Raw genomic sequence first — 19,375 nt, 5'->3', positions numbered from 1 at the left:
CCCATGTTCTTTCTTGAGTATGTGGTTGAACATTCTCATGTTGTTTATACTTGTGTATAACTGTTTCAACAGATGGACATTTCACATTCAGGCATCTGGAAAATGTAGCCAAAGATGAACCAGACTTGTGAACATTCTAACATGATGTCACAGAAGGAAGCAGTGTGTTTGAGGTGTTGGCTTAAGATACATTCACAGGTGTGTCTCCAGTTAAATCAAATGTGAATTAACCTACAGAAACCTTTCAAAGCCATGAAATTATCTGGACTTTCTCAGTTTGTTAAAAGGCTTATTAATCTAGTGAATTTAAAATATTGACTTTGAAGAAAGTAATAAAAAAAATCACAAAAGTTAAACCTTTGTAATCCCAACTGATTGAAAAAGCCTAATTTTTTTCTGACTTAATGTCAGATAACCGAATAAATAATAATTATGAGTCTTTTTGTATAAAGTGGTTTCAACTTTATATATTTATCGGTTCGGTTTTGATGTGTATGAATGTGTTTTGAACAGGGAAATGACCACCTCACTGTATACAGAGTGTTTTAAATGACCCGACTCAGACACTAAAATAGGCTCAACTGGCTCCAACTAACATTTGAGCTCTGTCTCTTTTTAATGTCATCACTTGTAAATAAACCAAATGAATTTAACATCATGCATCTTTTAAAAGTGTAACTTGCTTGTAATAGCCGAATTGTGTGTTTCATGGTGAAATTAAATGTCATTATATCTGATTGATATATATGTCACATGATATAGTATTTTATGAAAAGATTAATTAATTCTTTAATCCAGTCATATATTGTTAATTTTTACTATTGATGTAATATTCAAGTTCAATGGGAGGTGTGCATGATAGGCTACAATGCTTCCAGATAAAAGGGAATAATTGCAATCGTTTTCATTACATGACGGCGTTTCAGTGCTCGTCCCACTTGTAAACCTCTACAGCAGGGCGATAGTGCGCGTTCCCGCGGACTCGCTATAGAAAACAAAGCTGAGCGTCTTCCATATCAGCTAGAGCTGCAGACTCGAGGAATATCCGAATTTATTCTGGATACATCGGACAAAATATGGATCTACATTGGGTGTAGCATCGTTGCAGACCGAGCCTTCTCGGCTGATGTGACGGCAGGACAGTAGCGAAACCGACGAAAATAACATCTGTGTGTGTTTTTTTTTTTTTTCCTCGGGGTGCTTTGTCTTGTTCACCTAACGATAGCAAACCATCATTTTCATCTCAATTGCACGAAATTCAGCTAGTGATTACTAGCTGCCGCCGGGATGTATCAGCATGTTGTCACCTAAAAGTAACTGCTAAAACGTCGGATTGTGAAAGAAAAGCAGAGACCCCTCGCTCCCAGGTCCCAGCGGGCTGACACCGGGACCTGAATCTGCGTTAGCCACAGCCGCGGAACCCACTGTTTTCGGCGATATGGCGGAGCAAGGCTACTCGTCCTGGTGAGTGCGCACAGTCGTTACGCTACCGATTAGTAGCGCCTGCCTAACATTAGCCGCTGCTATTGCCTACTCCGACAACAATATATCAAAAACCCATTAACTATCCATCTGTCATGCTACAAAAAATACTTTTATTGCCATTTAAACAGTTTTATTAGCCTTTAGGGCGGTGTAGAAACCAAATTAGCACATTTACACATATATTTCCTCAGATCTGGTTAGCTAGTGGTGGCTAATGCTAACTTTATTCAGCTGCGGTCAAATCGAATGATGCTATTGAAAGCGGATGAAGAAGTAGCTCTGTTGTAAATATAACACTATGTTGTTTGGGATTGTAGGTTTAATGTGTAGACTTTTATTTCATTAATACACTAATGACTGTACGAAAAGTATTTGTGTTCAATAATTGCAGGTTCTTAAGCTAGTATCAAGTGGCACAGTTGACGCTAGCCGTGCCAACACACTAGCATTTTAGCTGGCTAGCATTTTGTCGTCGAGCCACTGCACACAATAACAAAGGTTATGCTAAACTAGCATCGCAGTCTTAACAGAAAAATACCAGTTTCTCTACTGTAACTTGCCCCTGGTTATTATTAATAGTCTATTTTTTGGATTTACAACAAAATAAGTCAAGAGTCAGTTAGTTGTTTTGGCTTCCAGTGTTTGTGGAAGTGTAGCTTTAGTGAGCAAAAGAGAGCGTTGTCTCCATGAATGAAAAGGCCTAGTTGATTATTTTTGATTTAACTGTGACAAGGGTTGAGTCTTGGTATCAATCCTCCCAGAAAAGATAAGGGAAAAACAGACATGGCTTTACCAGCAGGGGCTTGCTTTTCCAAAACTCCTCACTTAACATTAGTATGTTACTTCCTGTGGTTTCTTTTTTAATTATTTTATTACAAAACTTTAACAAGGATAGTCATATTGAGACCAAATGTCCTTTTACAAGACCTACTGAGTGGGGCAGCAACATATATACTTCACAAACAATCAAATTAACAACATTAATACTTTTTTACATTAATAATATTTTGTCACAGAAGTGGTGAATTGCAGTAATTTACAGTATGTTTCAACTCATTCAAAGTAATAAAGGCTTGAAGCAGAAGTTTGGGTTACAATTCTTTCCATTAAAATCTGAAAGCCATCTTACCCATTTTAGTTCTTACCTTGGGGACGTTAAATGGCGTATTCATGGATTATTTTCTGTTTTCATCATATGTCATTGCTTTTCAGCTAAACAGAAGTTTTTAAAGCTGTACACTATAATTAAAGGTTTTTTTTTTTGTTTACATTGTGTAAGAAATAGACCAACGTTATTAAAAATGACTGTTTCAAAAACCGTTTTTTATTTCATCTTAGAGTATGTATGGGTTAACATTCCTTTAAAAAGATGCTGAAGAAAGTGTTGCAGGCTGTATGGTGTATAGGGTAATGCTGTGTTATTACCCACCCACTGGGGGTGTACCCCACCCAATTCTACCTGTTGCTGAAAACTGCCAGCCAGATGGCTGAAAAAGAAAAAACAGTTACCGTTTGGAAATATTTTTGGCTGCAAAAAACACAGTTATCGTGTGGAGTGTTACCCATTGCTCATGTTCTGGGAACACTGTTTTAAAACTACTGTTAATATGCTACAGGTGGCAAGTAAATTCATCACCCGTGCAAATAGCTCGTAATTACTGCTAATATCAGCTTGTTGGACTCAATTCCTAACATATTATATATAATAGCCAACATATGTTGCAAACATTCCTTTGTGATGTCAGCATTTCACACACTGATATTGTGATGATCCTGCATCTGGGAGTTATTGTGCTGCCCTACAGTTACCCAAGCACAATGGGATCATATTTGGCACAAGAGGTTCTTGAGAACTGCTGAATTTACTATATTTTTTGTCTTTAACTTTGCCTGAACTCGGTATATCAAAATCAAAATGACAACGATTAAATGTTATAGATGAAATTATAACTATAATAATCCATGTTATGTTATTTTAGAAGCAGTAGGAATAATTGTTGCGTTTTTGTTAATAAAATCTGTTAGGGTATTATGTATGTCTTAGAAATATGTATAAATACATTAAAAATATATTTGTTTATTATATTTATTTCATGAGAACCTCATACTGGTTCTAACTAGAAACAAATCAGCAAGAATTGGGAAAATAACAGCAGATTGTAGGCAAGAACTATCTATTTATTCTTTCTAAGGACTATTCTGCGTACAATCTCATTTGAAGTAACTTTGTTTTGATTAAATAATTCAGTGAATCAAACATCAAACACAAAAGCAAATGCGTCCTGCAGGTTCCTTGACTAAAGTAGTAGATTTGAATCCAGCAGGAAATGAAGGGATTCATGTTTATCTCATTTTTACTTAGGTAAAAAAGGTTTATCAAAGAGCATGCTTTTTGTTCATTTGTTTACATGCCAAAACAAGTGGGTTTTAAGTTCAAATGCATAAAATGAGCAAAGCAAATAACTTGTTTTTCAGTATTTGTCCTGTTGATCATCGGTCAGAGCCAATCAAGAGAGAATTAGCAGATTTTAAGATTGATTGATTGGTGCATAACTAATAAAAGTTCTTATGTAGGCTCAGCCCACCAGCCTCTCATTTAGTCAGTTAAATTGTAGGAAATAATTGTTCACTAATTTAGTAATCTAATAATTGTTAACTGGAGTATACACACTCTAAAACATGCCATTTGCTGAAAGAACAACCCACTCAGAGCGGTAATTAGGCCAAAACTGTACAATAAATATATCCATTGTGCATTTAAGATGAAAAAAACCTTCTTTGTCTGTAAATATGCACTATCCAGATCTGCTCAAGTGGCATAGCTTTAGCCTCACCTGGTTCAAATTCTGTAAAAAAAAAAAAAACTCCTATTGAGCACCTTTTGCTAGCTGATTATTAATCAGAAAAATACTCAACAGATTAATCAATTAGTAAAATAATTGTTATTTGCAGCTCTATTAAAATGCGTATTTGCTTTTAAAACACTGCTCACCTCATTCAACAAGTGTGGTGATAGTACTTTTTTATTTAATGTTTGATGTAAAATGCGTCATGTTAGGTAGGGAAGAAACGGATAACAATTGGATTTTTGTCCTTCCAGGGATGTCTAACTAACATCCATGAATATCGGCATCCTTCTGGGCTTTCCATTTCCCAATGACAATTGTTTTTTTACTTTTGCAAAACTTTTGAAACATTTGACCTATGGATGATTTTTACATCCTTTTCTTAGTACATATGTAGAATGTAACATCAAACCTTGTGTTTTTACTACCTTTTTATTTCTGGTATTTTGCCCATCACATTGAGTATTTGACAGTATAGTTGTCATCTTCTAATTAGCATCAAAGTAACTAGGGCCTAAAATGCAAAATGGATGCCAAAACACGCTGCCTAATGTGTATTTTGTCATGGTTGAGATATATTATGAATAATTAAGAGTGGATTGGCATTATTTATTTGAATCTTATCATATTTGCATTTTTCTGTAATACCCTACCCATATCTATGGCTAAATGGAGAAAAACAATAATTTTCAGATATTCATTAGTGTATACAACCTCAAAGTTTATGCCACTGTCTTTTTAATAACAGGCATATACTTTTTATTTTCATATAGGAATAGCTGCCAACATAACTGCAAGGGGCAGTAATGCACCATGTTTTTTGTCCAACATCAGGATGCTTTCCTGCTATGCTCTGGACAGCACCTGTCATTAAGAAGATAGAAAAAAACTTTCAAGTGATTGTCTGTTTCTGCCATTGTGGTTTTATTTGAAAACAATTATAGAGTGCCATATGTGAGCTACACTTTTACTCGATCACCGCTTTTACTGCATGAATACACACTCCCCCATTGTACTGGTGAAAAACAAACCGGCAGAAAATCCTAATAAGCAAAAGCAAATATTCTGATCTAGTTCAAATATTTAACAGATTTTTCTTATAGTGTTGCTTGAATTCTCCATCCCTGCTGCTGGATTTAATTAGTGTTGTAAAATAACCTTTGGACTTTAAAAAAGTATGAACCACATCGCTCTGAAATTTACTGCAGACGTGTACAAGTGTGATTGATCTCCATTCTGATGCGTTCTGCATGCCTTTAATCCTCATTGCACATTGGCTGTATTCTGAAGATATAATGTCAGACTGATTTTGGTTCTAGGTCAGTATGTGGTGTGTTTAGCTCAGCTTTACATAAATATTTTTTTTACAGAAATGCAAATAAACAAGGAATAAAAACAGGGTTCAAACTTGGCTTTTTGTAAATTCTGGTTTTTGTTTCAGTGTTAAGCTGACCGGAAAATATGGCAAAACAAAAAATACGTGCATTTCTTCAAATCGCTGTTTTTCACATTACATTTTCAAATAGTTTTAATTGTGCGGTGGCTTGTATGCTCTGGGAGAATTATGATCCTAAAGATATGGACCATCTGTTCCCTTAATGATAAATTATAAATAAAGATTCTCAGCTAAAACTTAAAGTGGGTGCAATTGACCAACTTTTTGCTTCTTCTTTTTTTCACACAAAATCCCCCTGGCATTTTGGGGTTTTTTTGTTTGTTTTTTTGACATGCATTTGCAGTCTTAGGATAATTTTACTACACAATTAATATTGGAATAATCTAGAAAATTGAATGAAACATAAATCAGTCCTGATCACTTGGAAAGAAAAGAACTGAGAATAAACTTTTATTGCCATTTATCACATTGTTCATGTGACCATTTAAAATAAGTTTTGGATTAATTTCCAGTATCTGACTGGTAAGTACTTACTGATTTACTTATTCTAACATCACCGATTCAGTTGCTGAGTTAAACACCATAAGATCGCTCTGAGCATGTTTATTTTTAAACCACATAAAAAATGATTGTTCAAGTATTTAAAGGAGGTAATTTGTCATATTATTTTTTTTAAAGGTTTTTGTGGCTTTAGTGGTCTTCATTCATTAGTAGCTGGACAGTACGAAGGGCAGAGAGGGAAGGGGAAGACATGCGGCAAATTGTTCAGGAATCGAACCAGGGACAACTGCGTTGAGCACTGTAGCCTCTGGATATGGTGCACCTGCTCTACCACTGAGCCTGGGGTGCCCCTAATTTGTCAGATTTGCAGTTGAATACTGGCAGTTAAATACAACAAAGCTTCCAATCCCTCTCTAATATTGAGCAAAAATAATCTGTATACAAAATAATCCTAAATAATTTTTCATGTTAGTGAAAGACCTATTAGTTGGTCAGTAGGTGGTGTTTGGACTATACATAAATCACTATCTGAATGCTTTCCCCAAATTAAAAGATCTGCCACAATTTTTTGTATTTTACCCCAGTATTTTCATGACTTTATAGTGGAACAACTAATGTCTTCCTACAGGTCCTTCTCAAAATATTAGCATATTGTGATAAAGTTCATTATTTTCCATAATGTCATGATGAAAATTTAACATTCATATATTTTAGATTCATTGCACACTAACTGAAATATTTCAGGTCTTTTATTGTCTTAATACGGATGATTTTGGCATACAGCTCATGAAAACCCAAAATTCCTATCTCACAAAATTAGCATATCATTAAAAGGGTCTCTAAACGAGCTATGAACCTAATCATCTGAATCAACGAGTTAACTCTAAACACCTGCAAAAGATTCCTGAGGCCTTTAAAACTCCCAGCCTGGTTCATCACTCAAAACCCCAATCATGGGTAAGACTGCCGACCTGACTGCTGTCCAGAAGGCCACTATTGACACCCTCAAGCAAGAGGGTAAGACACAGAAAGACATTTCTGAACGAATAGGCTGTTCCCAGAGTGCTGTATCAAGGCACCTCAGTGGGAAGTCTGTGGGAAGGAAAAAGTGTGGCAGAAAACACTGCACAACGAGAAGAGGTGACCGGACCCTGAGGAAGATTGTGGAGAAGGGCCGATTCCAGACCTTGGGGGACCTGCAGAAGCAGTGGACTGAGTCTGGAGTAGAAACATCCAGAGCCACCGTGCACAGGCGTGTGCAGGAAATGGGCTACAGGTGCCGCATTCCCCAGGTCAAGCCACTTTTGAACCAGAAACAGCGGCAGAAGCGCCTGACCTGGGCTACAGAGAAGCAGCACTGGACTGTTGCTCAGTGGTCCAAAGTACTTTTTTCGGATGAAAGCAAATTCTGCATGTCATTCGGAAATCAAGGTGCCAGAGTCTGGAGGAAGACTGGGGAGAAGGAAATGCCAAAATGCCAGAAGTCCAGTGTCAAGTACCAACAGTCAGTGATGGTCTGGGGTGCCGTGTCAGCTGCTGGTGTTGGTCCACTGTGTTTTATCAAGGGCAGGGTCAATGCAGCTAGCTATCAGGAAATTTTGGAGCACTTCATGCTTCCATCTGCTGAAAAGCTTTATGGAGATGAAGATTTCATTTTTCAGCACGACCTGGCACCTGCTCACAGTGCCAAAACCACTGGTAAATGGTTTACTGACCATGGTATCACTGTGCTCAATTGGCCTGCCAACTCTCCTGACCTGAACCCCATAGAGAATCTGTGGGATATTGTGAAGAGAACGTTGAGAGACTCAAGACCCAACACTCTGGATGAGCTAAAGGCCGCTATCGAAGCATCCTGGGCCTCCATAAGACCTCAGCAGTGCCACAGGCTGATTGCCTCCATGCCACGCCGCATTGAAGCAGTCATTTCTGCAAAAGGATTCCCGACCAAGTATTGAGTGCATAACTGTACATGATTATTTGAAGGTTGACGTTTTTTGTATTAAAAACACTTTTCTTTTATTGGTCGGATGAAATATGCTAATTTTGTGAGATAGGAAGTTTGGGTTTTCATGAGCTGTATGCCACAATCATCCGTATTAAGACAATAAAAGACCTGAAATATTTCAGTTAGTGTGCAATGAATCTAAAATATATGAATGTTAAATTTTCATCATGACATTATGGAAAATAATGAACTTTATCACAATATGCTAATATTTTGAGAAGGACCTGTAAATCAGATCTTTCGCTATTATGTGTAACCCATGCGCTTATGATGTCTTGAAAACAAACACCTACTTTATGCTGTGGCATGCTTCTAGCATACTGATTCTGGGGTACTCTCCTTAAAGAAAATGTTAGTGTTGCATAAACATACTAAATTCTGTAAGTACATTGACATTGTTAGCTGAATGTCTTTTTTGCAGCAAATGTTGGAATACATTCAGGCTCCAAGGGAGTAGAGCTACTAAGGGAACAACAGTCATTTTTATTACCATCTTAAAGAGCTGCAGATGTCAACAGTAATTCAAAACAAGGCCAGTCACGGTTTGATGCCACTTTCACCATATGACTTTTTTTTTTACCTTGAATTAAAGCTCGTCTAGTTTCTCTTCCTCTCTTTGGTCTTTGCAGTTGTCAAAACTGCGTATTCTCAAGCTTGAACTCCTTAACCATCATCTTTTAGTTTAGAGAGTGGTGCTTCCAGAGAATAGACTTTAAAATACTTCTGTTAGTCTATAAATCACTGAATGGCTTGGCACCAAAATACATTACAGACTTGTTGTCAGTGTATCAACAGACCTCTCAGGTCTTCTGGGTCAAATCTACTCTGCATACCCAAAACCAGAACTAAACATGGAGAAGCAGCTTTTAGTTCTTATGCTCCACTAATCTGGAATAAACGCCCAGAAAACTGTAAAAGTGCCGAAACCCTAAATTGCTTTAAATCAAGATTAAAAACTTGTTTAGAGTGGCCTTTGACTGTGCCATCTAGGCATGATTAGTTGCGTTTTCAGTTCAATTTTCCTTTCATTTTCTTGTCCATCATTCTATTCTCTTTATATTATTTTACTTTTTTAAATTACCTCTGTTGTTTGATTTTATCATTTGATTTGTTTTTCTGTGTTGTATCTGTGTTTATTTGCTGTGTGATTGTATTGTAATTGTATCTACAGCGCTTTGAGTGTCTCGTTGCTGGAAAGCGCTATATAAATAAACTTACCTTACCTTCCCCAGGTTGAAACATTAGAATGTAAATAGTGCAAGAGCTTTTACTTGACATACAAGAGTATGTCAAGTAAAAGCAGACCTGCACAGTTGTGTATTATTTTACTTTTCACTGTCCAAACTAATGCGCATGTTTTTAAAAATAGAATTTTGCTGAAGCAAGCCCACGTCGCATCAATGTGCAAAGAGCACTTTTAGTGATATATTGTTCAATTTTTTCCTCCAAAATGTTTGGTTGTACCTGTGTGCATTGACAAAAAGCAATTGGTGGATGGATATTTCTGCAGCAGGCTTCAACATGCCAGCTTATAACCCTGGATGACAACAGGAAGACACATCTGAGGACAATTAAAACTTTTGATTTATTAGTGATTATTTAGAAATACTCTTCAAATTTACTCTTAACTCACTATGTGCTACTTATCATAGCTCTGGCTGTATAATAAACAGTTTATTCTGATTTTTAAGAGTGTGCTGACATGAACCAGAAATGGAAATGTGAACATTCTCGTTTGAAGGTAAAACTAGTGTGAACATTAGTTTATCATGCTCATCTTAATTAATTTTGCTTAGCAATTGTTCTTATGTCATATTTAGAAAAACCCTACAAAGCAAATATTAAATAATTACAACAAAGTTGATACCTGACAATCATCACCTGCTCTGCTCCACTTGATTGATAAATATTAGCTGAGAAATCGAGTGTATGGCAGCCTTTTCTTCTTGACAGCTGTGGTCATTGTCGGTATTGTAGTTTTTTTTTTTTTTTTTCTTTTGATAAACCATTACCATTTAAGTTTGAAGCGCACTCATATTTTACCTGAGCTTGATAAGCTCTCAAGAGGCATTTTCCTTCTTCAGTTGCTTTATGGTACTTGGTTAACATCTTGGTACATTAGCATCACCTTACAGTAACAGTAAATGATTATAATCAGGTGCCAGTAAATCAGTAATAAATAAGCTGAAGGTTACAATCTGATGGTCAGACATTCTTCAACATAATTCATGGTTCAGTTTATTACGACAAGTCATCCAGGACAGCAAAGCAGCCCCAGACCCTCCCTGTTCTGCCACCATGTTTGACTCTTGGTATGACCTTTTTCTGGAATGCTACAATAAATATAACGGGACACACAACCTTAAAAAAAAGTTAAAATTTTTTGGCTTTTCAGTCTTCGGAATCATTAAGATGTTTTTTGGCAATGATGGACCATTTGTGTTCTTGTTTTTCTTATTGTCGGGATATGGACACTGACCTTAATTTAGGCAATTGAGGTCTACAGTTCTTTAGATGTTGTTCTGAACTGTTTTATGACCACCTGGTTGAGTCCTTGATGCACTCTAAAGTAATCTTGGTTGGTTGGTTACATCTGCAAGGGTTCAGTACATTTTCATGTTTTACCCCTTTTCCACCAACGCGGTTCGAAGGGCGTTGCGGTTCCCGAATGTGATGCACCGTTGATGCATGTTTCCACCAATGAAAAGAGGTTCCAGGGCGCTAACTCTTTTTCAACTCGATCAGCGGAGAATGTTTGGTTTTTCTCCACGAACCAGTGTCACACATTGTTAGAAGCTGCGGACAATAGAAGCAATTAGTACAGCTGTGAAGATGAAGAACATACAATATAATACCTTTGCCAAAACACACCAAACACGCATTGTTTAACTATTTGTTTCCATTTCACTTGTAGATATCTATCATATGTAAATGAAAACATTGTACACACCATTGTTCTTGCACAGAGTCGCATCTCCTTATCCAATTTAATTATAGTTTATGGATGCTTTCTTTTTGCATTAGAAGGGACATTGTGCGCAACTCAGCAAGCTCCGCTGTCTCACTACCACATTTTCCCCCTGCGTTTCCCCATGCCTACTGTTGATGACTCATGCTTGGTTCCCATAACTGGAGGAAATGCACTTTGGTGCTCAAAAAAACACCAAAGTTCGAAGGCACCTGACCAAACCTGTTCGGATTCGGTGGATAACGTTAACTGGGAAATACTAGAGTTCTAATGCCTTAGAAGCTGATAGATGGCAGTAGCTGGATTTCCATTACAAATGTGCGCAAAACTTTGTCAATATTCTGCCAATGTCGAAAAAACACAAATTTGCAATTGCGGTATTTCCATTAAATAAGAAATACAATTAAAATCACTCTTATTAAGTTTGTTCACGCGATATTTCCTCAAAAAACATGGCAACAACGGATGTAAACAATTGCAAACACTTGTAAATGCTCGCATTTCTTTGCTTTTTGTAATCTAAAATGCTGGTAATGCCCCTGTCCCGAACTAAATTTAAAAAACACTCCGTCTCCATGCCACGCCATTATCCTTCCTGTCGTCTTCTTCATCTTTTTCGCCAGTAGTACCATCCGGGTGTTGATTACGTGACTCGTGTAATGCGAAAAAAGTGTTTCCATTGCAGTTTTACGAAATACACCAATTTTGATGCGGCCGAAAAAACCACCTCATCCTAGCGCCAAAACATTTTATCGTAAAACGGGAGTTTTTTTGTTTTTTTTATTGCCATGTTTCCATTAAGCAATTTTTTTTTTTTGTAATTGATGGTCAATGGAAACGTAAAATACGTAAAGATGATGTTTTTACAAATTTATCCACAATTTGTCTTTGCACCACAGAACAAAACTAGAAAAGCACTTCGAGAACAGACCAGACAGGACAATAGGGTCATTGACACATGTCAGCTTTTTTCCGTACTGATGAGCTACACTCTGGATAACTTCTGGCCACTGCATATCATCTGCTGACATGGTGACAAACCATGTGGGAATTCCAAGTGTTCTCACCATGGTCTGGCAATGATAAAGAATCCTTCGAAAAACTCCTGGATCCAGATGGTGCTCCACATCACCACCGAAATCTAATCATCTGTTCCTTGTCTGAAAATTTCATCCAAATCTGTCTATAACTTTTTGAGATATTTTACAGACAGACCCAACAGTAACAAAAACATCTTCTCCTTGGCTGCGGAAACAATGAAATGACATCAAGCTGGTAGTTGGATCGCGTTGTAATTTCTTCATAACACTCGGTCTTAAAATTAGATCGGCTTCAGTTCTACCAATAACACAAAAAGAGAGGGTAACTGCATTTAAAATTAGAACTATAAAGGATATAATTTATTTGTTTTTGTCTTGTATAAGACATCCAGTTATTAGGATACGTTTCTCTCTTTGATTGAAAATGTCAGAAATTGTAAAAGAAAATTCTATCTGTTCATAATTATATGTTTACCTTATGTCTAGAGACTCCAGGCAAAACTGATGTGTTTGCTGATTATAGACACCCCTCATCCTAGTAGTTGCTTAAAACAGAGGTTTACCTCTGCTAAATTGACAATAATTTAACATAATGTCGAAAGTATCATCTTGAGGAAATATAGAAAGATTAGTGTTGCTCAACCGTGTTGGTAAAAAAAAAAAAAAGGTTTCAGAAATGTTAGTTTTATTTATGCTGAAAAGAAAATAATTATAGATCATAGAAAGCTCATATAGGGTGGAGTTTTGTTCAAAATGTCTCTTTAAACATTAGCTTTGTAGGGTGGGTTTTGACATTTTTGATCTACTTATTTTTTTATGTTTTGTTTTTTTAGAAGAATTTCATGCCACATGAAATCCTTGACTCTTTAAAATGGAGATACATTAATATATTGCATAAGTGTAACTATACATAACACAGCAGTTCACGTATGATAATAGAGCATCTTGTTTGAGAATATTCTTGCCCCTCTGCAATAGATACCACTTGTTTTAGCACAAATAATATGTTTAAATAAGCTATAATAATTATGTTGCCAGTGATAAAGGAGTAACCCAGTGGAATCAAAAGTCACAGGAAATAACTTTGTTGACATATTTAACCTAATAAAATTAGATGTGTATCAGCAAGAAGATGCAGGTCAGGCTGTAAAGGTATGTTTCCACTGCAAGAATATTTTCCTGGAACCAGGGTAGTTTCTAGGGGTTGTCTTTCTACCTCTATCATTTCAGCTGCAAGAACCAGGCCCAGATCATTTTACCAGGGTAGAAACCTACCCCAGTAAAACAGCCCTGGTATGGAGGTATGACCTTTTGTAAGGACACCAATCTACATCTGGAGTTACTATTGAAATTTTATTATCATATAAGTTCATTAAGTGAAGTGCAAATCTCTATTTTCAGCCATCTTTGGTGGATGAGGGAGTAATCAGTCATGCCAAGTCAGTTTTTAAGAATTTAAATCATGTTCTTAGACACAGAAAAAAAACAAATATTACCCCCCTGGGATTGTGTATCCTTTAGGGATGCTCCGATCAGGCTTTTTGCTGCCGATTCCGATACCGATCACCCATGAGTTCCGATCATTGCCGATCACCGATCACATGGATTGGCAGTAAATTTTTCAATTTAGCTATAAGGGCTACTGGCTACATGATGTGGAAAAAAGGAACCATAGAATCACCTTAATTTAGATGAAAAATGTGTTTTTACTTACTTTTTCAAAATAAAAAATGCAAAAAACTTGTAGGCACAATGCAGCAAATATTTAGCGAAAAGGACAACTGAAAACCTGCTATCAGTAATGCAATCTTTAACAGAGTTAAGTCATTAAGCCTCTTGGCGAATAATGCAGTAAAAATAAATCTCACATTGCCTTAATCAAATTATGTCAAATAAAAAAGGAATTGTTCAAAGGCAAGTGCAGGTTGCATTCAAATAACTGTCATAAGTGCATGAGCAAACTGTTGTGGATTGTCAGAAAAAAAACTACATGTTTACCTTTCTTATAATTTACTAAACAAATCAATACTATGGGTCTGTTGCTTCATATATAAATAAAATAGCCCATTTGCTACTCAAACAACATTAACATGGTCTTAAAGATCTTGAAACAGAAAAACAGCACAAGTGAAATTAAAGTGCATTTGCTTTGAACAGGCAAAATGTTGAACAGCATTTTCACATGCTAAATGCCTATTACTTATTGGTAAGCATTGTGGGAAGGTTCTTTTTAATAAAGAGAAGCATCTCAGCTTTTTCAGTCATGAGTCTATTCCTGTGTTCGTCCACAATGTTGGATGCAGCACTGAATAAGCGCTCACTCTCCACACTTGTGCATGGTGCAGACAGGTAAGCTCTTGCTACTTTAGCAAGGTCTGGAAAACGTTCCTTATTAGTTTTCCAGTATTCCAATGATGATGCACTCTGAGAGATGGGTGGCTCTGAGAGATAGATTATCATCTCTGATGGCGTTGGACTGTCGGTGTGAGCCTGCTGCGGGGTTTCTTCTGCCAGGATCTCACCGAATATTGAAGACAAAGATCCTGGTCGTGGCACTTTCTCTGCTGGCTCCCCTGTGCTGTTAGCTTCATGTTCTTGGTTTGGATCCCTCTGAGCGGCTTCTGTCATCAGACCAAGAAGCAGTCTGTGTGTTTTGGTCTTAAGTCCTTCAGAATAAAATCTGTCTTTGTACCTTTAGGGGAGGGGGTCACATAAATTTTCAGGCCAGTTGAGAATAAAAAATGTAACTATGTTGCTTTTATAATTTCTATAATGCTTTTTTTAATCCATCATTATTTTGATGATGATTAGCTCACCTTGGGTCTATGACTGTTGCCAAACTGTAGAGGGGCTCTTCTTCAATGTCAGCAAATCTTTTGGTGACAGCTTCCAGCAACGTGTCCTTAGTTGTCTTCACACCATGATCTGCTGCAGTCTCTTTGGTCAGAATACGCTTTAAAACCATCACAGAGGGTATGACATCAGCAGCAAATGCAGTTGATGAGCATATTTCCTTAGTCAGCTCTTCAAAAGGTTCCAGCAGTGTTGTCATGTTTTCAATCAATTCCCACTGAGAAGATGTAAAGGTTGCAGGTAGCTCAAAGTCAGCAGCGTAAACGCTCAATACTCGTTTTTGCTCAAGGAGACTGTGGAGCATATAATAAGTGCTATTCCACCTAGTGCTGACATCTTGTTGCAGTCTTTTGGAGGGCTGGCCAAGTTGTTTCTGTACACTCTGAAGTCTTGCATACGCTAATGGGGAGTGCCTGAAGTGCCCCACAAAGCGTCTCCCTTTGGCAATAATGTCACTTACACTGCGCTGTGACAGCACTGCCTCATGGATGGCCAGCTGCAGGGTGTTTGCCATACACCCCAAACTTGGTAAACCAGCATCTGTCATAGCTTTCACCATGTTTCTGGCATTATCTCCCAGTATCACGTGTATCTTGTCTTTTGGAATATGCCACGTTTTAAACATTTTCTCAAATGTGGTGGCTAAAGCTATGGCAGTATGAGAACCAGAAAACTCCTGGGCATGCAGAACAGCTTTATGAAGTTGAAAATCGAAATCAATCCAGTGAGGTGTTAAACTTAGCATCAACACAGGACTGACGACCGAGCTCCATATATCACTCGTGAAACTTAAAGAGGATGAGACGCCTTCTTTAAGGAGATGTTGAAAGTGAGAGTACACTGTCTGGTGGAGCTCGGGCAGGGCTACATCTGTGAAGTACTTACGTCCCGGTAGCACGTAGCGGGGCTCCAAGTGTGAGAGCAGTCGGCGGAACCCAGCGTCTTCCACCACGGAGAAAGGCTGGTCATCTAGCCCGATGAATTCAATTATTTTTCGAGTTATTTCCTTAGCCTTCTGACTGCCACGCTCATATGAGCGAGTGTTGGCAATGGTGGGCTGCGTTAACTGCCGTCTGACTGCTCCGGTTGCCTTCTTTTCATTTTCTGCAGTGAGCCTCGAAAACTCACCATACTCCGCCAAGTGCTTGTTCTTTAAATGTCGTATTAAATTTGTTGTGTTGAGGCATTTTGACGTGCTTCCCCCTCGAGGTATTTTACCATTGCATGTGTTGCAGGACGCAAACTTTACATCACTCTCACAGAGTAAAAGCTCCAAACAGCAGACATGTTTGTTCAGGATTTGCCGCCGCGCGCTTGCGCAGTTTGTAGGACATTGGGAGCTACACTACACTGCAAAGTATGAGGTACATGTGATCGGGTTCTGTAATCGGCAATGAAAGACACTGATCGGCACACGTCGATTACATACTTTTTAACGGAAATCGGCAGATAATGATCGGTCGCCGATCGATCGGAACACCACTGGTATCCTTAACTGATTTTAGATTTAAATGCTGCTGCTGAGTGGAGGACTGACAGGAGGATTACTTGGGACGTTCCAGGTTGCACAGTAGAAACGCGCCATAATTGAATGTTCAGAAGCTGGATTAACAATTAACAGCCAGCTTTTGCCAATATCAGTATCAATATCCAGTAATTGCTGGTGTCAAATGTATCTACTCTCTATAATCATACACTGTAGCATGGTTTGTGTCATATGATGTAAAGAGCAAAAACTGTCAACCCTCCACTCTAGCTAAGACACCAAACCTTCAATTACTTATATATTTGTGGATAAAATATGCTCAAAAGAGCAAATACAAAAAATGTTTGAAGCAGCAGAAATTGTCAGGTATGATGAGCAGAATGAGGTCCGTCTATTTTAAAACTCATGTTAGAGTGGGAGGCTACAAGCTTTATTTCTTTTATTAGTGATATACTGCAGTTTGATTTTTGTTTGATTTTATTTACAGAAGGCGGTTGCCTGCTACCCTGAAAACAGATATGAAATATATGTTCATGCTTTAAAGTTCAAATCTGTTAAATCCAATTTAACTTTGCGTGTGGGGCTGATCATTTTTCATCCAGAATTATCCAGCTGGATCAGAACAGATCCGACAGTCCCACTTAATCTTCTCCGTGGCATGTTGACCTGGCCCATAGTGCTCAAATAATGCATGCAACTGGTTTGATGGAGGACGGTTTTTGAATTGTTATTGAAAACCTAGTCTGTCAGCGAACAAGGCTGTCTTATGGCACTTTGGGCCGTTCGCCAGCTCTCAACAGTCCGGGATTGTATTTTGTTTTTAAATGTTCCATTCATCTATCTCACTCATGTTCTCCAGGCTTCTGTGCACAGAATTCAGACAAACCAGTTCGATACCAGAATATGAATGAGCTCTGGTGGATTAAACTAGCTGTCTAGCTGCTTGGTGTGTTGACGGGGAGTCTGTGATATAATTAATGTTGGCATGCAGGAGAACAAGGTCACTTTGTTAATCACTATTTTAATGCTTGTAAGACATGGAACAGTTTAAGGTAAGAACCTTAAAGGCACAAATCATTATGCAAGGTGGCATAAAAGGGCAGGATGTGTTGTCAGACCTTTACTGTGACCTAAATCTTGGGTCTAGCATAATGACTGTATCAGTTTTAATTATTTAGTTTTTATATTAAAGTGAACTTTGACAGGTTTTATTTTTTAATTACAGCCTGCATCTTTTAAACTGTTCACATCGATAGGAAACAGGTCAGCTAAACGCAGACATGTCAAGATGCCTATGTTGCTTTGCCCTAGAAAACAGAGGCCATTTTTAGGTTAAGTATAAGCTTTCATGCAACGCCTGATAACATATATAGGAGGCTGTTTATGTGCAAGATGCAAATGATAACTGCAGAAGTTTTTTTTTTTTCTCAGATGATGTTGCCATCATGAAATAACTGGCTGTTAAATGTGTTGTCTTGATGAGCATTTTCCCACAATAAGCCTGTATATTTTTCAGAGTAGAGAAATGTTTTGTAAAGAATTTGCATCTGCACAAAGTAGAACATTTTGCCCGTTTTTGCAAATTAGCTCGAGCTATGTCAGATTGGATGGATAGCAGATGTATGTTTAGGGTTATTTTCCTGCTGCAAAGTAAACTTCCTCCACATCTCAAGTCTCCTAAAGCCAGCTACAGGTTTTGTTCCAGAATTGCTCTGTATTTATCTCATCTCCATCCATTATGCCATCAATGTTTATTCGGTTCCCTTTCCCTGCTGAACAGAAGCATCCAAGAGCATTATGCTGCCACCAGTAGGGATGGGTACCGAATTCGGTACTTTTATTCCGTCGGTACTACCGAGTACCGATTCACATACAGTAAAATCAAATGGTACCTAAACGCATCATTGTCACACTGAGGGAGTGGAAGAGTAGGCGATTTTCCATGCCGGACATGATCACAGCATTGCACGCACAAGAGCGTAATGACGTCAGTAGCCGCCGGTACCGTCAACAAAGCATGGCTGATAGAAAGCGCTCGAAAGTATGACTCAAAATGAGATGCAGATTACGGTCGGTGCAATGTACAAGGCCAACAGGGGAAATACTTCTAATCTGAGGAAGCACTGCAGCGTTTCCCCTACCACTATTCAAGGGGGGCGCCCGCCCCGCCAACCAAACCGCCCGTCCACTAAGAGGATCACGGCATGTAGTAATAGGGACGTTTTAACAGTTAATGTCACTCGTTTTAATAGATCACGTCGTGAAGAATTTTTGTCGCTACTCTACTTTCTATGGCCAAACTTGACAAAAGCTGGACGAAAACACACTCCTCATTCTCTGTATCACCAACGCTGACACTGAGTTAAGCGCACTCTCGCACAGGTGAACAGAAGCTCCTGACAGCAGACAAAATAACATGCCGCTAAAACCTATAAAGCAGGCAAGGATATCTGCGGTTTTAAAAAACATCAAATTTTGTTTTGATAGCAACACTGCCTCTCCTGCGAGCAGCAGCAGAGCTAACTCTCCTACTCCTGGTTCATATGGCAAAGGTAGAAGTACACAAAATAGACCAAGTACTTCACACCCTGTCCTTAACACGCAGCAAAAGTCCAGTCACCACCCAATAAAAGTTTTTGACCTGGCTTGGTTGTCCGAGGTGAAATTATCCCCCCGGATCTATAAGATCGAGCTTGGTAATTAAATACATACATGAAAGATAGAGAAAAGAAAGATGGAAAGAGACAGAAACATATAAAAAATGTGATAAAGAGACAGAAAGATGGAGAGAC

The 19,375-nt window shown here is 38.1% G+C and overlaps 1 protein-coding gene across 1 annotated transcript in view; it reads left to right on the top strand.

Annotated features, from left to right (window-relative positions):
* Positions 1 to 943: 943 nt before the first annotated feature.
* sppl3 (signal peptide peptidase 3) overlaps positions 944 to 19,375 on the top strand; it is a 34,638-nt gene continuing 16,206 nt past the window's right edge. Inside the window, exon 1 of the mRNA XM_047372836.1 lies at positions 944 to 1,464. Coding sequence (XP_047228792.1) covers positions 1,439 to 1,464 — 26 coding nt within the window. The 5' untranslated portion in view covers positions 944 to 1,438. The remainder of the gene's footprint in view (positions 1,465 to 19,375) is intronic.

The sequence above is a fragment of the Girardinichthys multiradiatus genome, chromosome 8 (genome assembly GCF_021462225.1).
Source record: "Girardinichthys multiradiatus isolate DD_20200921_A chromosome 8, DD_fGirMul_XY1, whole genome shotgun sequence".
Lineage (NCBI taxonomy): Eukaryota > Metazoa > Chordata > Actinopteri > Cyprinodontiformes > Goodeidae > Girardinichthys > Girardinichthys multiradiatus.
The sequence above is the reverse complement of the archived record's forward strand: the minus strand, read 5'-3'. Positions and strand labels throughout refer to the sequence as shown.